The sequence below is a fragment of the Mytilus edulis genome, chromosome 1, assembly GCF_963676685.1.
Source record: "Mytilus edulis chromosome 1, xbMytEdul2.2, whole genome shotgun sequence".
NCBI classification, from domain to species: domain Eukaryota; kingdom Metazoa; phylum Mollusca; class Bivalvia; order Mytilida; family Mytilidae; genus Mytilus; species Mytilus edulis.
In genome coordinates this window covers 29865248-29885973 of record NC_092344.1, presented here as the reverse complement: position 1 = coordinate 29885973, position 20726 = coordinate 29865248, and the positions used below count along the sequence as shown (strand labels likewise).

At 32.5% G+C, this 20726-nt stretch overlaps 1 protein-coding gene across 2 annotated transcripts in view; it reads right to left on the bottom strand.

Moving 5' to 3' along the window:
- The window catches only part of LOC139511374 (mediator of DNA damage checkpoint protein 1-like), a 47161-nt gene that overhangs the window by 26262 nt on the left and 173 nt on the right, over positions 1-20726 (bottom strand). The window contains exons 1-14 of one of the 2 annotated variants that reach the window (XM_071298053.1): positions 20708-20726; positions 19946-20048; positions 17888-17951; positions 16922-16977; positions 15576-15668; positions 11574-11666; positions 10675-10806; positions 9073-9154; positions 8414-8455; positions 7472-7564; positions 6639-6719; positions 6131-6200; positions 5430-5496; positions 4758-4829 (exon numbers count right to left, since the gene is read on the bottom strand). In XM_071298053.1, coding sequence (XP_071154154.1) covers positions 4758-4829; positions 5430-5496; positions 6131-6200; positions 6639-6719; positions 7472-7564; positions 8414-8455; positions 9073-9154; positions 10675-10806; positions 11574-11666; positions 15576-15668; positions 16922-16977; positions 17888-17951; positions 19946-20038 — 1038 coding nt within the window. In that variant the 5' untranslated portion in view covers positions 20039-20048; positions 20708-20726. The remainder of the gene's footprint in view (positions 1-4757; positions 4830-5429; positions 5497-6130; positions 6201-6638; positions 6720-7471; positions 7565-8413; positions 8456-9072; positions 9155-10674; positions 10807-11573; positions 11667-15575; positions 15669-16921; positions 16978-17887; positions 17952-19945; positions 20049-20707) is intronic. The other variant, XM_071298043.1, reaches the window with a different exon arrangement.

Below are 20726 nucleotides of genomic sequence, written 5' to 3'. Positions count from 1 at the left end.
TTGCTGTTTACAGTTTATCTCTATCTATAATAATATTCAAGATAATAACCAAAAACAGCAAAATTTCCTCAAAATTACCAATTCAGGGGCAGCAACCCAACAACCGATTGACCGATTCATCTGAAAATTTTAGGGCAGATAGATCTTGACCTGATAAACATTTTTATCCCCTGTCAGATTTCCTCAAAATGCTTTGGTTTTTGAGTTATAAGCCAAAAACTGCATTTTACCCCTTTGTTCTATTTTTAGCCGTGGCGGCCATCTTGGTTGGTTGACCAGATCATGCCACACATTTTTTAAACTAGATACCCCAAAGATGATTGTGGCCAAGTTTGGATTAATTTGGCCAAGTAGTTTCAGAGGAGAAGATTTTTGTAAAAGATTACTTTAATTAACGAAAAATGGTTAAAAATTGACTATAAAGGGCAATAACTCCTAAACGGGTCAACTGACCATTTTGGTCATGTTGACTTATTTGTAGATCTTACTTTGCTGAACATTATTGCTGTTTACAGTTTATCTTTAACTATAATAATATTCAAGATAATAACCAAAAACAGCAAAATTTCTTCAAAATTACCAATTCAGGGGCAGCAACCCAACAACCGATTGACCGATTCATCTGAAAATTTCAGGGCAGATAGATCTTGACCTGATAAACATTTTTACCCCATGTCAGATTTGCTCTAAATGCTTTGGTTTTTGAGTTATAAGCCAAAAACTGCATTTTACCCCTATGTTCTATTTTTAGCCGTGGTGGCCATCTTGGTTGGTTGACCGGGTCACGCCACACATTTTTTAAACTAGATACCCCAATGATGATTGTGGCCAAGTTTGGTTTGATTTGGCCCAGTAGTTTCAGAGGAGAAGATTTTTGTAAAAGTTAACGACGACGGACGACGACGACGACGGACGACGGACGCCAAGTGATGAGAAAAGCTCACTTGGCCCTTCGGGCCAGGTGAGCTAAAAAGTGTACTTTTAATAGTATAAAAAAGTTTTATCCAGAGAAACTGGGAAAAACATTGCCTAATTTAAGCTTAATCAAAGAGCTGAAAGCTCTGAGTAAAAAATAACGCCACTGTCTCTAATATTGGGATAGTTTTTATGCAAGTCTTGATTTTCACATACCGTAATTAGTTTAACAATGCAACATGTATCGTAAGCATATAATTGATATTCGTATATGTGTGTGTGTGTGAAGTGAAGGTGACAACTGGCTGGTTTTTTAAGACAAATGAATAGGTCAAGACTAGCTGAATTGTACAAATAAATACCGTAGAAAGGCTTGTATATTTCTCACTGGTACATAGTCTGAATCTGAGTCCGTTCGCTTCCATTCACGTTTGCGCCCACTCATTTTCACCCCTTTCACTTTCACACCCTACATGTTCGCACCCAATCTTAATTGGTTTTGTGTTTAACAACTATGTAAGCAAGTGTTTTCTTATAAGTATAATTGTTGTCATTGTCTCAAAATAAAGTGAGACAGCAATTTTTTTTTTGTGTTGAATAAATCTTAATTATGTTTTGGATAAGGTATTGCTAAAAATAATAATAATCCTTTCTAAATAAAGTGGTATTTTGTCAACGTTTTATTTTGTGTTGAATAACTCTTAATCATGTTTTGGTTAGTGTATTGCTATAACTTGTTTCATTGACTTGTTTCAAAATGAAGTGAGATTCTGACTATCATGACTATGTTTGTTTCTGCGTGTTGAATAAATTTTATCATGTTTTGGTTATATTAGTGGATTGCTATATTTTGGTTTCTATGTTTTATTGTTTCGTTGTTTCAGATCAATGGGACCAAGCTGTTAAAAACAATTATCTTTTGTGTTTTTTCCTTTAAAATCTTCAATGTTTTACTCATACCAAGCTATAAATACATTCAGTATTTACACCCAAGCAATTTAAAACAACAACCATAATTTTCCAATTATTCAACTTGAATTTGAATTAAAATTGGGCGTGAATGAGTAGAGTGTGAATGTGCGAACGTGTAGGGTGCGAAAATGTATTGGGCACAAACAGACCTGATGCCACACAGTCTGAACCCCCTTCTCCCACAAAATATTAAGTAAATAATCTTTTTGTTACTGCTATCAAAGGTCTAATGAAACTCAGATAGTTTCAAACATTTGTCAAAGAATTCTAGTCAAACTGGCACCTAGTTAAATTGGCACCTGAACGTCGTAGGAAGGCGTCCCAGAAAAATAATAAAATAGCCTTGCCAGACGTCATAATTATTTGGACTAATACATGAGATATTGTGTATTTTTCTGCATTATTTTAACCAGTTGAGCATTTTACAGGATTGTTGGTTTAATGCTGTTTAAACTTTACTGAAAAACAAACACCTTAAATTTGCTAATTATTTGGCATGAAAGTTTGATTTATTGAAAGGGACTCATAGTTTTCCATTTTATTTTAATAATTGACTTGTTTTTACAATTACACAAATTGTCTAATTGTTAAAACAACAGCTTTGGTAAGGGCTTCGTTGTTTACCTTTATACACTACATATTCACTTTCGTTTCGTGGTTTACCAAAATACACAACAACATATTCACTATGTACTTGGTAACAGTAATTAATTAATTGAATAGAAAATATTATATCAAATATTATTGGATGCCGAATTGACGTCGAATAGGTGCCGATTTGACTAGATGCCAATTTAACCAGGTGCCGACTTGACTTGTACGTTTCAATTCCTCTGCGATCGTTTGCGGTATTTTCTTGAGAAAACCTATTTTCAATCATCAAAGAGAAGAAGAAACTGCTTTAAAATGATCCTGGAACGCTTCATGATTGTTAAAATAAGTTTAATTCACTCAAAAACAATTTTAAAACTTGCGATTAAACAGGAAGTTTCCAAAGCACGTGTAAAAGAAGAAATTAACCGGTGAGAGTGGAAATCCGTATATGACAGATATCCCTATAGTACGACTTTGAAAGTAAAACAGTTCAATCCTTTTGTAAAACAATCTTTAATATACCTATCACATTAATGTTTGAATGGTCTTAAGCTTATTCAAACCATATAAGTCGGTATGAAACACCAAAACGGAATGAACAATAACCGATTACGTTTTGTAGTTTACAAATTCTAAAACTGGTTCCCGTCAAACTACAACACTTTGTTCGAGTGTAGTGGAATACAAGCAAAAACCAGTGTAAACTGGGTCCTGGCTGGTTTAATACTACACAATGATGCATAATGATAACACAAGCAGATACCAGTTTGTTTGGAAAATAGAAAATACGAAACCAAGCGCGGTAGGCAGAGCAATGTAATGAAGTTCAGGTCGGCAGTTATGGAACAATGACTGCGTCATTTTCCAAAAAACCTGAAATCAGGTCATGTGCACACCCCTGAAGACATGATACCTGCACATTTTTCATAATCAAAGTTGTATGAATTTCATAGATTTTTACCTGGTCTTTCAAAAAATTCATGCTTCAGGGTACGTTCGCCTGCTCCGAAAAGAGCTACAGTGGCTGCAAATAAGTTTTGAATTTTCACTGCCAAAAAAACAGACTGTTTACAGTGTTGTCTCCCCTCAAAACATGAATATTTAATCTAATTTTTTAAATTATTTTAATCATTCAACCTGTTTTAATTGAAGTTAATTAACATATCTTTACAACCAAATACAAAAAACATGATACTTTTTCACCAATTATGTTGATAAAAAGGGACTTCCCTCCATGTCTATTTTTAGTTGGGGAATAACCCCTAGTTTTTTATACGAAACTGTTTATAGCACCCTAAGCCAAAAACTGCATTTTCCCCCTATGTTCTATTTTTAGCCGTGGTGGCCATCTTGGTTGGATGGCCGGGTCACCAGACACATTTTTTAAACTAAATACCCCAAAGATGATTGTGGCCAAGTTTGGATTAATTTGGCCCAGTAGTTTCAGAGGAGAAGATTTTTGTAAAAGATGACTAAGATTTACGAAAAATGGTTAAAAATTGACTATAAAGGGCTATAGCTCCTAAAGGGGTCAACTGACCATTTCGGTCATGTTGACTTATTTGTAAATCGTACTTTGCTGAACATTATTGCTGTTTAAAGTTTATCTCTATCTATAATAATATTCAAGATAACAACCAAAAACAGTAAAATTTTCTTCAAATTACCAATTTAGGTGCAGCAACCCAATAATGGGTTGTCCCATTCATCTGAAAATTTCAGGGTAGATAGATCTTGACCTGATAAACAATTTTAATTCATGTCAGATTTGCTCTAAATGCTTTGATTTCAGAGATATGAGCCAAAATCTACATTTTACCCCTATGTTCTATTTTTAGCCATTGTGGCCATCTTGGTTGGTTGGCCAGGCCACGCCACGCCACACATTTTTCAAACTAGATACCCTAATAATGATTGTGGCCAAGTTTGGTTAAATTTGGCCCAGTAGTTTCAGAGGAGAAGATTTTTGTAAAAGTTAACGATGACGGACGCCGCCGGACAACGCCGGATGATGAGAAAAGCTCACTTTGCCCTTTGGGCCAGGTGAGCTAATGAAGGACTATATCCATTTTAAATATATCAGCTCCCCAACAACAATAACAAATAAATAGAATTCATCTTCAATTTTATGAATGATGGCCTTCAAAATTAACATTTTGATTAAAGTCTTCTAATGCATAACACATCAACTGATTGTTAATCAGTAAATTGTCATCTTAAAAGATTCTTTTCATGGGTAGAAAATGTGTTTAGCAAGAACTGTCTTAAGAAGTTACCTCTGTTGTTTGTGTAGGCTCATCAAACTCTTCTGTATGGTAGGCCTGAGTTGCTGCAAACTGTAAAGCTTTCTACAATGTATACAAAACATGTTAATAAGAGTCAATCACTTAAGTGAGAATATTTACAATAGGTGTTCAATTCCTACAAATGCTGATCTTATAATTGTCTAAAACACAAATCATTAGATTCCGATATATGTTTCCAATTCGTATGAAAACAACCCATGCAAAGAGTTATAAGCTCTCAACTTTCATGAAAATTGTCAAATCAAAATGATAGTATAATTTAGTCAACAAGATATGATGGCAAACAGAACTGAATAATCATTGAGCTGGGAGCCATCTCTGTGGGCCCCTGTGAATAATGTGTTGGAAAAATTTGTATCTTTATCATTTGGACATGGGGTTGTCAACTGAAACCAGTTTTTGACCTTGACCTTTGACCTAAAAGTTGTAAATAAATTATGACACACCCTCTGATGTAGATTTATTTCCATGTCAAGTATAAACTAAGAAATCATAAAATTCTCTAGATATAGAGCAGAGACAATTTGTTACGGACGGACTGATCACTATAGGGCGTCTACCATTTGGCGGGGTCCTAATGAACTAAGTCTCAATGAGAAGATAACTGAACTTTGGATAATTATGGGAGGATTACTGATTTACCTTTCTGTCATCCTCATCCTCTTCGTCACTCTCTGCCACAAATGTCTGAGTTGGTTCTACCTCCTGTCTGTAAAAAAAAGAACTATCTTACTTTTCATCCTGTAACTATGTTTTGACAGTTGGCATTCCATAAATTAGTAAAATATATGAATAGTTTCATATAAAAATTATGTTATGTACAGAATATGAAATAATAGTCGACAGTTACAGCTTGTTTTTTTTAGGTCTTTTATCAAACTGCACACAATTTTCACCTATTCGGAAACATGTCCAATGGATCTAGTTCGCAATCAAAATGATGCCTTTTAATTACTTTATAACATTGACAATATTTCGGCGAACTTAATATTGACATACCAAATAATATGTTGAAATTACATTGTTAAAGACAATTTTTATAAGATACTGTGGATTCATAATTTTTTTGTGGGTACCAATTTTCTTTGATTGAAAAAACATTATATTTTCATGGATTTGTAAAAGTCAGCATTCAAGCTTATATAAAATTTGTACTTCTTTGGTCATTTAAATTTGAGGTTCACCTATACCAACCAAATCCACAAAATTTGGTGCTAAATACAATTGATAATGAAAATGCAGTATGCGTTTTGAGTGCATGTACATCTTTACACCAGTTAATTTTATTTTCAGGTTTCTCTTGCTATCATTTCTTTTATTCAGGTTAAGATTTTTGCCTTTACCTGTCCTGTACATCAGTGAATGCTTGTGTAGGTTCTGTTAATAATTTTCTATCATCTTCATCAGTCTCATCTAAAATTAAAGGAAGAATTCAAGATCAATAAAGACAATAACCTGTCAACTATCTGTGTACCTGCCTGAAACATAAGTACGTGCATCTTGCTGTGCACACCAACTATAAAATTATTCTATTTTTCAAGACTCAGTACATTTGGTTCAGATAGGAAAAAGCTGTTTCATTTGTACATTTTGTAACTTTATTTTTTTAATAAGGTTTTAATAATCGTAGAACAATTTAATTTTATTATCACAATCCTTTCAAAAGGAATCAAGTTTTCTTGTAAAAGTTAGTGTGAAACAATGCATACTGGAGATAAATATTTGCTAGAATTCTAATTTACAGGTTTCACTGGACTAGCTATTTACCATATTTAAACCATTGTTAAATGTAACTCTCCTCTATACAATTTTATACAGCTGAAGAAATTAGTTTACTAGTATTAAACCTACCTCCAACATCACTCTCTCCAACATAAGCCTGTGTCTGGGCATAAAGTATTTCAGCATCACCACTTTCATCCTTCTGTGTGTCTAGAAAACAAAAAAGACATGACTATCAGTTAAATAAAAAAAAAAACATTTGACTGTGACATAGTATTCATCTGACATTTTCTTTTACTAAAGGTAAATACAACAATGGTATGTCCTATTACAAAATTCAATTTATTTTCTAAATTTTCCTCATAGATAAGGCATAGCATTGTGGTGGTGTTATTTTGGTGATATGGTGATCATTTTGATGATGGGATATTTTACATATCTTATTGGTAAAATAATAACAATACATATATTTATCAGATTAACACAAATTATATATAAAAACATATATATGCTTAGTCTTTGTGTGGAATGTTTTTTTTAACTACATGTAGTTTGACTTTTTCCCTATTGCCAGTGTTGTCTTTCTTTTGACTTTATATACATAAGTTCTTTCAATAACCAGTGTTTTGAGCAGTGGTTTTTTTTCATATCTTCATTAACCAGTGTTTGAGGTACATTTTCCCCCTTATCTTCTATAACCAGTGTTTGAGGTACATTTCCCCCCTTATATTCAATAATCAGTGTTTGAGGTACTTTTTTTCCCTTACCTTCAATAACCAGTGTTTGAGGTACATTTTCCCCCTTATCTTCTATAACCAGTGTTTGAGGTACATATTTCCCCTTATCTTCTATAACCAGTGTTTGAGGTACATTTTCCCCCTTATCTTCTATAACCAGTGTTTGAGGTACTTTTTCCCCCTTATCTTCTATAACCAGTGTTTGAGGTACTTTTTTCCCCTTACCTTCTACAACCAGTGTTTGTGGTACATTTTTAGATAAAACATCTTCATCTTCTGTTTCAGAACCAGAATCATCAATAACTGGACCAGTTGTTACTGTAAATATAAAAGACTTCATATAAAACAAATGCTATGTTAGAAAAAAAAACACCTGCAAGAAACAATAAACAAGAATGTGTCCATAGTACACGGATGCCCCACTCGCACAATCATTTTCTATGTTCAGTGGACCGTGAAATTGAGATCAAAACTTAAATTTGGAATTAAAATTAGAAAGATCATATCATAGGGAACATGTGTACTAAGTTTCAAGATGATGTAACTTTAACTTCATCAAAAACTACCTTGACCAAAAACTTTAACCTGAACTTCGCACTATCATTTTCTTTGTTCAGTGGACCATGAAATTGGGGTCAAAACTCTATTTTGGCATTAAAATTAGAAAGATCATATCATGGGGAACATGTGTACTAAGTTTCAAATTAATTGAACTTCAACTTCTTCAAAAACTACCTTCACCAAAAACTTTAACCTGAGGCGAACGGACGCACAGACGGACAGACGAACGAATGGAGGCACAGACCAGAAAACATAATGCCCCTCTACTATCGTAGGTGGGGCATAAAAATCAATGCCTAAGAAATGTCAAAAATGACATAAATTAAGCAAATATGATGTTAACAGATATAACATTAATCAAATTCCATGGATTAATATTCTATGAAAAATAGATTAACTAGAACCATACCATATTTGATCAGTTAGAATAAGGCAGCTTAAATACATTTGTACATTAACGGGCTCTGCAAGTGATAAGCTACCAAAAAGGACATCAGCTGCAGTGTTGTTGTCATGAAACACATTATAACATTTTCAAAAGGAGACTGACTAACTGTAGTGTTGTAAAGTTACAATTTTAACTAAATCACTAAGAAACTTTGATACCTTTTTGTCGAGCAGGAGTCTCACCAACCAGTAATGTAGTCTCTATTTGAAAAAAAAAAGAAATTTTCATTAATACAGAAATTTGGTATCTCACGTGCACCATTTCAAAATAAATATATTATGTTCTACTCTCATTTCCAGATTAATATGTCCCTGAACTCATATTCTAATTTGTAAATAAAGCTATGGTTTGCTTTTAATCTCTGCACAAATCTTCAGGAGCAATGAAGCAATTCTGGCTGGTGTCTTTAATGTCTTATTTTAAAATCAAACTTGCCAATATGTGGAAATGTTAGTCTATCTTTAAATGGTTGAAAACTACAAAAATCATTCTTATAATAATTAATGTTAAGGAGAACTTCTAGAAATAGTTAAAAGTTGTTCTGTCAAATTTCATTCTAATTTTTTTGTATACTATAGATTTCAAATTCAGGAATTTTTGTGACCAACAGAACAAAAACAGAGTTTATAAACTAAATTGCCGCAAAAGTCTAAATATAAATGTCTATCAAATCTTGATAATCAAATTAAACATATTAGAATACCATAGATTTATTTTATTAGAATTGTTTTTTTTTATATAAATATCTCAAGTTCCCAATCTTTGTATAATTTAAATTTCAAAATGTAACATAGAATTTGTGGTAGATATACATTACCCTTTTCAACAATAGAGTCATCCACCAGTAAAGACTTTGTCATGTTTGTAGTGTTGTGTCTCTGTGTATGATTGGTGTATGCCTGAAGAAAATAAATACTTTTATTCGTGGGATACCAACTTTAGTGGATTTCAAGAATCCATAAAAATATAATTTCTCCTTATTCTAAAAATAAATTGGTAATCTTGAACATAAATGAGTATACAGTAGGTTGGTAGATCATGACATTCTTATATTTGACCTCTGTCAGATTTTTTTAATCTAGTATGGTTTTAAATATAAATATAAGACAATTAAATGCATTTAACATATATGTGTATTATTTGAAGCCAATGTTTGCAATGTTGGTTGGTTGGTGGGGACAATCATTTTTACCTTTAAACTTGATGCCCTAAGGATCAATTAGTCAAATTTCAATTAAAATTGTTCATGTAGTTTCTTTATTTTAGATTTTTTTTTAGGAGTAAATGTTAGAAATCAAGTAATTTCAAAAGCTTAAGTGGCCCTTTAAGCTGAACGAGAGTAATTGAGGTTTTGGCATTTTTCAAAACTATATTCCACAAATTTTAATTCTCTCCTTAAATGACAATTTACAGTCTGGACTGACCATGATAAAACCCATGATATTCCTTGCTTAAGTCAACCTAACTACCAAGCTATAAATAAACATGTAAAGATCCACCCACCTGTGTTATAAACATATAAACATCCACCCACCTGTGTTATAAACATATAAACATCCACCCACCTGTGTTATAAACATGTAAACATCCACCCACCTGTGTTATAAACATGTAAAGATCCACCCACCTGTGTTATAAACATATTAACATCCACCCACCTGTGTTATAAACATGTAAACATCCACCCACCTGTGTTATAAACATGTAAACATCCACCCACCTGTGTTATAAACATGTAAACATCCACCCACCTGTGTTATAAACATATAAACATCCACCCACCTGTGTTATAAACATGTAAACATCCACCCACCTGTGTTATAAACATGTAAACATCCACCCACCTGTGTTATAAACATGTAAACATCCACCCACCTGTGTTATAAACATGTAAACATCCACCCACCTGTGTTATAAACATATACACATCCACCCACCTGTGTTATAAACATATACACATCCACCCACCTGTGTTATAAACATGTACACATCCACCCACCTGTGTTATAAACATGTACACATCCACCCACCTGTGTTATAAACATGTAAACATCCACCCACCTGTGTTATAAACATGTAAACATCCACCCACCTGTGTTATAAACATGTAAACATCCACCCACCTGTGTTATAAACATGTTATAAACATGTAAACGTAAACATCCACCCACCTGTGTTATAAACATGTAAACATCCACCCACCTGTGTTATAAACATGTAAACATCCACCCACCTGTGTTATAAACATGTAAACATCCACCCACCTGTGTTATAAACATGTAAACATCCACCCACCTGTGTTATAAACATATAAACATCCACCCACCTGTGTTATAAACATATAAACATCCACCCACCTGTGTTATAAACATATAAACATCCACCCACCTGTGTTATAAACATATAAACATCCACCCACCTGTGTTGGTTGTAACAAGTCAACACTGTTATCACTGTCATAATCTTCTTCAAACTCAACAGTCACATCCTTCACGTCATTGGCTGTCTGATATTCTGATTCTGATCCAGTCTCTGAACCAGCATCTACATCCTGAAATATATAATGCATAGATGACAGGCCATTTTGTGTCCATTCTTGACTGTTTTTTATTCTAACTTTTAGCAAGGAAAGACCATCAACCTATACAGTTGTCTGTGTTTTTTAAATTTAAATAGAACAGGAACATAAAAGCACATATTGACAGTTGTAGTGATAAGCATAGATCCAACTCGTTGTTCAAAGTATCATTCAATAAGAAGTAGTTGCATGAAGAATAAGAAAAGCAAGCAGCTATTGAAATATTTATCACTCTTTTTTGCACTGGTCCCAAGTTAGAAGCCTCCAGATTTTGTTAGTCTTGTATGATCTATATGTTCTGATGTCAATTTGCACTGAACTAGTACACATTTTTTATTTAAAGGTCCAGCTGAAGCCCAATTCCTGGTGCAGGATATTCCCTCTGTATTGAAGACCCCTTGGTAGCCTTCATATGTTTTCTGCTCTTTGGTCTGGTTGTTGTCTCTTTGACACATTCCCCATTTCTATTCTCAATATTATTTTCTATAGTATTAGGAAAATGATCAAACATTGAAAATTCAAAGTATCTGAAAAACGAGAGAAGGTATTTTATCATCAATCTGAAAAGTGCTAGCTTCACAACTCCTCAATTTTGCCAAAAATGGATTAATACTGGTCAGAAGTACCTAAGAAACCTGTGAAACAAAAATTTGTGGGTCAAATGGACTGAAAAATGTGTCACATAGTTTAACATTCGCCCATGAAGCTACATAACAAAGTATAATATAACAATACATTACCTTATTGCCAATGTAAAATTCACATGTAACATCACCAAACATAAGGGCATCCCCATTCTTAAGCTCATATCGCACATCTGGACTTAAATATAGCTGTAGAAAAAAAATACAGTTTCTGCTTTAAATGGTTCATAAACAAGAATGTGTCCCAAGTACACGGATGCCCCATCCGTACTATCATTATCTATGTTCAGTGAACCGTGAAAATGGGATAAAATCTCTAATTTGGCATTAAAATTAGAAAAATCATATCATAGGTAACATGTTTACTAAGTTTCAAGTTGATTGGACTTTAACTTCATCAAAAACTACCTGGACCAAAATCTTTAACCTGAAGCAGGACAGACAGACGGACAAACGAATAGACGCACAGACCAGAACACATAATGCCCATAAATGGGGCATAAAAATCTTTATACCTTCCAGTAGGCAGTACATAAAATGGCGGTTAAATCACTATCACAGTGTCTTTTAACAACACAATGCATACATGTGATGGACTGTGAAACTCAGATCAGGGGATTTGGAAATTTTGGTAAGAAGATTAGGACTCAGATCAGGTTTTTATCAGCATAAATTTTGTCGTAAAAGTAACCATATGATGTAGAAATTGCCTTTTAAAGTGGTTTTTTTTCATCGAATTTCCATCAAAATGTAAAATGTTTATAGTACCCTTGTTGCTTTTCTATTTGAATCAGAGTGATATCACATTATTAAAAAAAATATTGAGAAGAAAACTGAAGAATTTGTTTCTTGTTTTGTTTTTGTTTTTGATAATTGATTGTTCATTGCTTGCAAATAAATAATTATGACCTTTTCTTTGTGTATAGATTTGTATTCATGTCTCCATCTCCTTATCATGGTAACTGTATAGACAAATAAGAAAGAAATATGCTAGCCTATACAAGTATGTTTATAACATGATAAAATAATTAAAACAAGAATGTGTCCATAGTACACGGATGCCCCACTCGCAATTTCATTTTCTATGTTCAGTGGACCGTGAAATTGGGGTCAAAACTTGAATTTGGAATCAAAATTAGAACTAGAGGCTGTCACAACGACAGCAAACTGGATTTATTAACATTTATTTGTGTCCTGGCAATATCACATAAACCATTACTGATGAATGGTGAAAGTGAAAATCGTCAATATCAAATTTGACCTCCATTTTGTCATCAGTATCAACATATTAAAATTTGAAAAGCTTAGATTGAATGGTTCATGAGTAAATGCAATAAAGTGAATGGAAACGCCATTTTACGATCTTTCAAGAACCATAACTCCTGAACGGTAAAAGTCAAAATCGTCATTATTGAACTTGACCTCTATTTTGTCATCAGTAACAACATATAAAAATTTCAAACTACTGAATATAAATTTACTGACAAAACTGTCCGAAGAACATATTAGAAGTTAATCTGATTAGGATTCTTATTCACTGCTGAAATTTGTAGGTCAGACTTGTATCGTAATATAAATTTCAATTTAATCCTTGAAAAGAAGTCTAGATTTCTAAATAATTTATAAATTTATATTTTTCTATTTGTCCCAAAACCAGTGATTTTGCTAGCGCTCGTCACTTTCGTAATTTACGAAAAGGTTTTCGCATGGACGAAAGTATTTCAAATCAATTACGTCACTTAAATTTTGAAAGTAAAAATAATTTCGCATTAAAATAATGTTAATCTACCTGTCTTTATGTTTGTGACAAGTTTATGACCCCCCCCAGGTAATTAACATTTTCAACAGGTGTAACAAGTTGTGATTACAACTAATCTGCTCATCGCCATCAGATGGGTCACTTATCCGTTAATTATTAATAAACCTCATAATTGACCATCATAATTATTTCCCCGGGAAAATCAGTCAGTCAGAATTTTAACAACCAGGAGAATAGTTTTGTCATTTGATCGAAATTGTTACCCCCGGACAGTTCGCATTTGAAGTTCTTTTGTCGCAGATTCGTCATTCGAACATTTATATAAATTGCAATCAAAAACTTCGTTAATTTCCATTTAAAATATAGAACTTTATTCAAAACGTTGAAAGAAGTCTTCACGAGTAAACAGGTGCTTCCTGTACTTTGTGCTACGCATGCGTGAAAGTATTAATATTCCTATGACTATTAATAGACCCTGATTGAAAAAGTAAAATACAAAATCTTTTAGAATCAATTAAACGAGAGAGCCAAATACATATCTCTTACTAAAAGATATTAAACCGAAAAATGATAATTTCCTGATGAATCTGGACTTGTTTTGAAATTATCACCCTCGTGTCACTTCCCGTTTTCGTTTCATTTTAAAACTGAAAGTAGTAAACATAATCTATTTTTGATTTGTTTACAACCTCCTTTCCGTCGTTATACTCCTTTCAAAAAGGATTTTATACAGTTCCAACTTAATGAAATGATTTCCAAATATCGATTTAGACGTTTTATAAGGGTAATGATTATGCAGTGATATATAAAGGCAACAGTAGTATACCGCTGTTCAAAACTCATAAATCCATGGACAAAAAACAAAATCGGGATAACAAACTAAAACCGAGGGAAACGCATTAAATATAAGAGGAGAACAACGACATAACACTAAAATGTAACACATATAGACAAAATCCCACGAGAATAACAAATATAACATATATATATAACATCAAAACCAAATACATGAATTTGGGATAGACAAGTACCGTGACACGTCTTATCGCAATGTGAATTTACACTCAAAAATAAGAGAAAACAAACGACACAACGTTATAATGTAATACACACAGAAACGAAATATTTTCTATGTTCAGTGGACCGTGAAATTGGGGTAAAATCTCTAAATTGGCATTAAAATTAGAAAGATCATATCATAGGGAACATGTGTACCAAGTTTGAAGTCGATTGGACTTCAACTTCATCAAAAACTACCTCGACCAAAAACTTTAACATGAAGCGGGACAGACGAACGAACGGACAAACGAACGGACAAACGAAGGAACGGACGCACAGACCAGAAAACATAATGCCCCTCTACTATCATAGGTGGGGCATAAAAATGATTCCAACTTTTGTTGATCAGGAATGTCCTCTGGAACAAACTGAAGAGAAATTGTGAACTAAATTTCCACATCCCATGTCAGAATCTTTCATAATAACGGCCAATACAGTCAAATCATACAATAACTGCCAATCATGCCTATAAGTCCTTTAAAATCTGACAAAGTCAAAGATGAAGGCCAGCTAGAAATGTAAATCCTTGGTCCCTTGCTGTTTCACAAAAAAAAAAAGTGACTAAAGCCTTCAAAATTCTAGCTTAAACCCTGCCCAAAACATTGAAATTCATTTAATGACCTTCCTTATACGATTATTTGATTAAAATATTATTCATTATATTTTTTTACAATTTATATTTTTAAAAGCAAAATAACTTAAAACAGGATATATCAAAGGGAAGTAACAACATCAGTTAGCCAGAGGTAAACATTGTTGATTACCAGTATGTTTGACACCCAAGCTGTTAAGTGAAGCCATTTAATTATACATCTTCTTTGATTTACCGGTAAAATTCAACACAGGTATCAATTACACCCAGATATTAGTAAGCAATTATCAAATATGGTGTCTGAAAATTTTTCAGTCATGAAATATTTCATACACTGGAGTTTTTTCTCCTAAACGGGAGGACGGGAGGAGACCCCTGAAAACAGGATTATTGTACTCCCGTCGGGAGGTTCACATGTATGACTATGACATAATGTATTTATTTTTTTTTATTTTTGCTGCATAAGAAAAATTATGCTGTATTTCAAATTTCACCAATCAGTAAATGATGAGTCAATACCAATTTAAGAGAGAACTCTGGACAGATATGAAATTTTCAGAAATATATTAAGACTTTTTACTGTAGAAATTTTACTTATTCGTAGCATCTTAATTTAAATTTATATTCACAGGTATCTGCTATCCTTTTTATATGACTTTATTTGAAAAACTTAAATCAAGACTATTACCTGATTTCTTTTAGTCTTGTTTCTGCTATTTTTATCATATATCAGAAAAGAGTCTCCCTTTATTTCAATGCATGCATGTTCTCTGGATAAACCCTAAAATAGAGAAAAATTGGTCATCTTCAGTATACTTAATGAGGAAACCTGGTATTAATTGTTATCTTCTCATCTTCGATCAAATCAATCAATATTACTGTGGATTCATTTATTTTCGTGGGTATCAATTTTCGTGGATAGAGCAAAAAAGGTGTTTCGTGGTATACGTAAATTCATGGATCGCTGATTACAACAACAAAAATTAGATACGTAATTCGTGGATTTCTTTTTGATTTAGGAGATCATATAACATCCTTGGTTCGATCAATAATAAAACAAAACAAAAAAGAAGGAATTCATTGAAAAAGTTTTGAATTGTCAAAATCCTCGCTTAATTGGTCATTCTAGGTTAAAGTGTTCATTGATAACTTCGATTACAATAATGGGCAGAGACAACTAATTATTTGTTTGTTTTACAATTTATAAATTCTTGTCTGAATTCTATAAGGCATTCAAAACTTTATGATTGAAAGCTAATTTCCCTAATCACGATATAATAAACAGTGATATAAGTATAAGGTGTGAAAATAAATGTTCCTGTCATAAACAATATTACCTACGGGCAATATCCCCGTACTTAATCCTATTGATTTTTAATCACAGGTAAACCAAATATGACACGGTAATTAACAACTTGCAGTTATTTTCCATGAACAGTTTTAATTAATTTTAAAAAGTAAATTATCACTGATATTCGATATATATTTATTATAGATTTAATCAAAATACTTATATCTTCTTTCAATAAAAATCATGTGTTATGTTACAATGTTTATCGCTAGTCAACACTTTACTAAAACTGCATAACATAACCGGAAATAAATATCCAACTCCATACACATTTCTCGGATTATTCTTCGTTGAATTCTTAAATTCGTGGTTCGCTGTGACCCACCGAAACCCACGAAAATTGGTATACCACGAATAAAAATGAATCCACAGTAATATGGTTCTCTACCCTAAAGATCTTATGCAAACACTAGTATCAATTCATGACACAAATCACAAGCAGCACATAATAAAATAATGTTCCTTACTTCAAAGTCCCAGCGTAACCTTCAACCTGAAATACTCTCAACTCACTGCAAAATCGACAGTCCTTGACACTGATTTGAACTGAATCCCTAAGAAAACTTGCTTATTTTTTTTTGTTGGATTTTGGAATAGATTCAAGATTTTTTATAGAAATATATCTAGTTTTAGTAATAATGAAAGTCATTTTAATCTGAACTATAAATCTTTTTAACTTTTACCTTCAATGGAATACAGACATTACAAGATTCTTCATGTCGCCCAATCACATTGTTTCCTGTAGATAAATAAATATATTTAAGCATGTTGATAAAAAATAGCCATCACAAGTATTCAATAAATTTTAAAGTTTAAACAAAAAAGTGTTCTAAAATGTTTTGATTTTGTGAAGGTTATTCCATAAAAATAAGGATTGTTTTTATTTTTCAACCTGGGTCATGGGGAGTGAATAGTTGTTTGCCCATGTGCTCTATGCAAAATTACACTTTTAAATATATGACGTTTTGAGATTTGGGCCCTTCTTATTACTATAACAAGAATTGTACATATGAGAGCCCTAAGACCAGATCACTGATGTAATGATGCAAGGACAGGCACATAGCAAAGTATTTCTATGTCCCCTGCAACATGTCAAGCTGGGGACAAAAAGAGGCTTGATGATTATAGCAAAACAATATTTCAAAGAGTATTTCATATATGCAACAATTTTTTCATCACAATTTGATGATTTTTTATTCTTGTAATCTTTTTTAGTCTGTATATGAATAGCTCAAGATCCTTAAAACTTGCAAGTCTCTAATTTATGTGTAAGTCAAATGCTTTTATTTTCCTTTTTTCTATGAATTCTTTACATGTATCTGCTCATATGAAGATTTTTACTGGTAACAAGCTTAAGATGAAGAGAAGCAAATGACACCAAGATAACTTTTTTACAAAGAATGAATTGTATAGCTTTCAATTTTCATCAAGTGCAGAAAATCCGATTAACTTTCTCATTTTTTGTTCAGTTTTTGTAGGAAAGGGGGGGGGATAACAACTTACATCACTCACACAGGTTCTCAGAACAGAAAAGTAAACTGATAAGCTTTTAATTGCCAGTCTAACATAACTTAAAATCACAGAAATTTGTTCATCATTAAATGAATTGTCTGTAACAATAAATAAATTTAAATATAAAAATATTTTACCTTCATAAAGTGGAAATGATTTTTCAGGAAAGCCTTTTTGGCAGGAAACCTTTAAAATAGCCACCTGAAATAAGATAATAATCTTTAATTCTTAAATTTCACAAACAATCTGCAATGATTTATCTTTAAGTAATATTAGCAAGAAAGCAAGGGAAATGGTATGGTAAAATTTATAAAAACGTAAATTTTAATATTTTTTCCTAACTGTATATTGCTACCAAAGGAATGATTGATCCATGTTGACACACTTTAAACTGTTTAAAGGATTATCAGACAATTTCAAAAAGCATCATAGAAAATTGTCAATAAAAATAATTTAAGGTAACACTTTTGTTTTATTGCAACACTTTTTAATTTTATGAGACATAAAGGGTTCAAAATATTAATCATGATATTAACAAACTATATTATATACATGTTCCAGTGTATACAGACCAGGGCTTCCAAAAAATATTTGAGCCAGCCGGACATTTTATATCTGATCCCGATTTTAATCCCTAAGACTAAGTCACAAAAGGCAATTTAAATAAATTATAGTATAAATCAGATGGCCATCCCAATGATTGACATTAGATTAAAAAAAAACGTTATTAAACTTTACTTTGATATGAATTTGATGTTCTGACGTAAACTGTTAAATTGACAGTGCATCATTCAAAGTGTGCACATCAGCGTGCTCATATCTGCCTTAGACTCTTTATTTGTGCAAAATGATGTTGTCAAAAACTTTACTTTTGTTTTAAACCGGATGATGACATGACAATGGTAAAACATGGACCATATACGGATACGTAAAATCTGTGTACGTTTTCAAAGCACAACTGAGTGAAGAAGCTCTTTCCACGTTATTTCTTCAACAAAATACTTCAAATGAACTTTAGATACAGGTTTCAATGATAATTTTAGCATTTTTGAAGAAATGTAGGATGCATAATTAAACTTCCCACCTGTGCACATGCGCACATGTGTTCTAGTTCATTCATACTAGTACGTAGTTCTGACGATTTTTCATTTAAAACCTTTTTAAATTTTTCATCAAATCATGTTTATAAATGTATTTCTTATATAATTTTAATCTTTTGGACTAAATCAATTAGATACAAACCACTGAAATGTTTAAAAAATAATTGTTAATAGACCGATCAATTTATATGATGTCCGGTACTGAAAACAGTTTACCTGTCCCTTTAACAGGTAGATTTCAGGGTTCAACGATTTCAGCTGTCCAACAACTAATTAGCCTTGATTAAAATTAGAAAGTATTGAAGTAGGGGTTGTTTTGATAGTAATTAAACATCATATCACTTTTATGACCGGAAATGTGTGGCTGTTAAAGGCAAAATATTGGGTCAAAAAAACATCGTGAATTATGTAAAAATTACCATAGACCTTGATATCTAAAAAGTAAAAGACCGTTTCATGCTTTTCCCAGCCGGACTTTTACCGGACATTATACAATTGTCCGGACTATATGACCGTTTTGGAAGCCTTGATAGACACATGATTTAGTCTTAGATGTATAATTTTTTTTTATTAGTTGTTACTGGCTTTGAACTTGCTGTGAGTAAGTACTCTCAGATCTTTCCTTTTTGTTGTTGGGATATATATACAAGTACCCGGCAACGTCCACTCTGTGTTTTTGTTGTATGTATTTATACTTTTATCTATCTGATGAAGCCTTTTTCAACAGATTTTTATAATTCATTCTTATGTTGTACTGTTACACCACTGTCCCAGGTTAGAGGGAAGGTTTGGATCCTGCTAACATGTTACATGTATCCTGTCACATTCTTGTATGTGCCTGTCCCAAGTCAGGAGCCTGTTATTCAGTGGTTGTCATTTGTTGATGTGTCATACATGTATTTGTTTTTTTCATTCATTTTTTTTACATAATTTAGATCGTTAGTTTTCTTGTTTGAATTGTTTTACAGCTGACTGTGCGGTGTGGACTTTGCTCATTGTTGAAGGCCGTACAGTTACCTATAGTTGTTAATTTCTGTACCATTTGGTCTCTTGTGGAGAGTTGGCAATCTACCACATCTTCTTTTATATACATACACTATTTTTATTATCTGATACATCATCTTCATCTTGTTCAAATTCATCAAGAAACAAGGCCTGTGTTTGGTCAAAATCCTGGTCATCTGCCATATCTTAAAATCTGAAAAATATTATCATCAATTATTTTAACTAAAACTAAACCTATAAAACACTCATTGTTCTGACGAGGGTTTTCATTCACTCCAGAGTCCTGTACTTAAAGGAGTCCTGAAACTCCTCCATATTTTGTATTTCTACACATGTACAACTATCATGACTATTGGGTCGTTATGGTTGCATAAAGAATTTCTCAAATATCAACATTAGAGACTAGAGAGGCAACATTAGGGAATTTTAATGAAAATCAAGGGCCACATAAACTTCTCCCTTGAGATTCTCTAGAGCAAAGTGGGGTGTCCTAGAGAAAAGTAACCATCGACACAAATATTATTGTTAATTTCGTAATGAATCGGTTCCAGAAATACCCAAACCTGCATTCTGACAATTAGTCTCCAATGTTACAATATTCAATAACTTTCATTGTTACATTGCCATGTACCCACAGCCAGTGTCATTTAAATATATATGCATATTTGAATGCATATAAAATAAATAATATATAAACGAAGCTAAAATCTAATATTCGGCACTTCAAAAGAGACTATGCACAAATGTTAATGATGCATATATCATTATCTATGATGTCATTGTAGTAAAATATGAAAAGTCGTTTGCAAAATAATAACTGTTCGAAACTGATATATCCCCCCTTTTTTCTACCTCAATAAGGAAGGTTTAG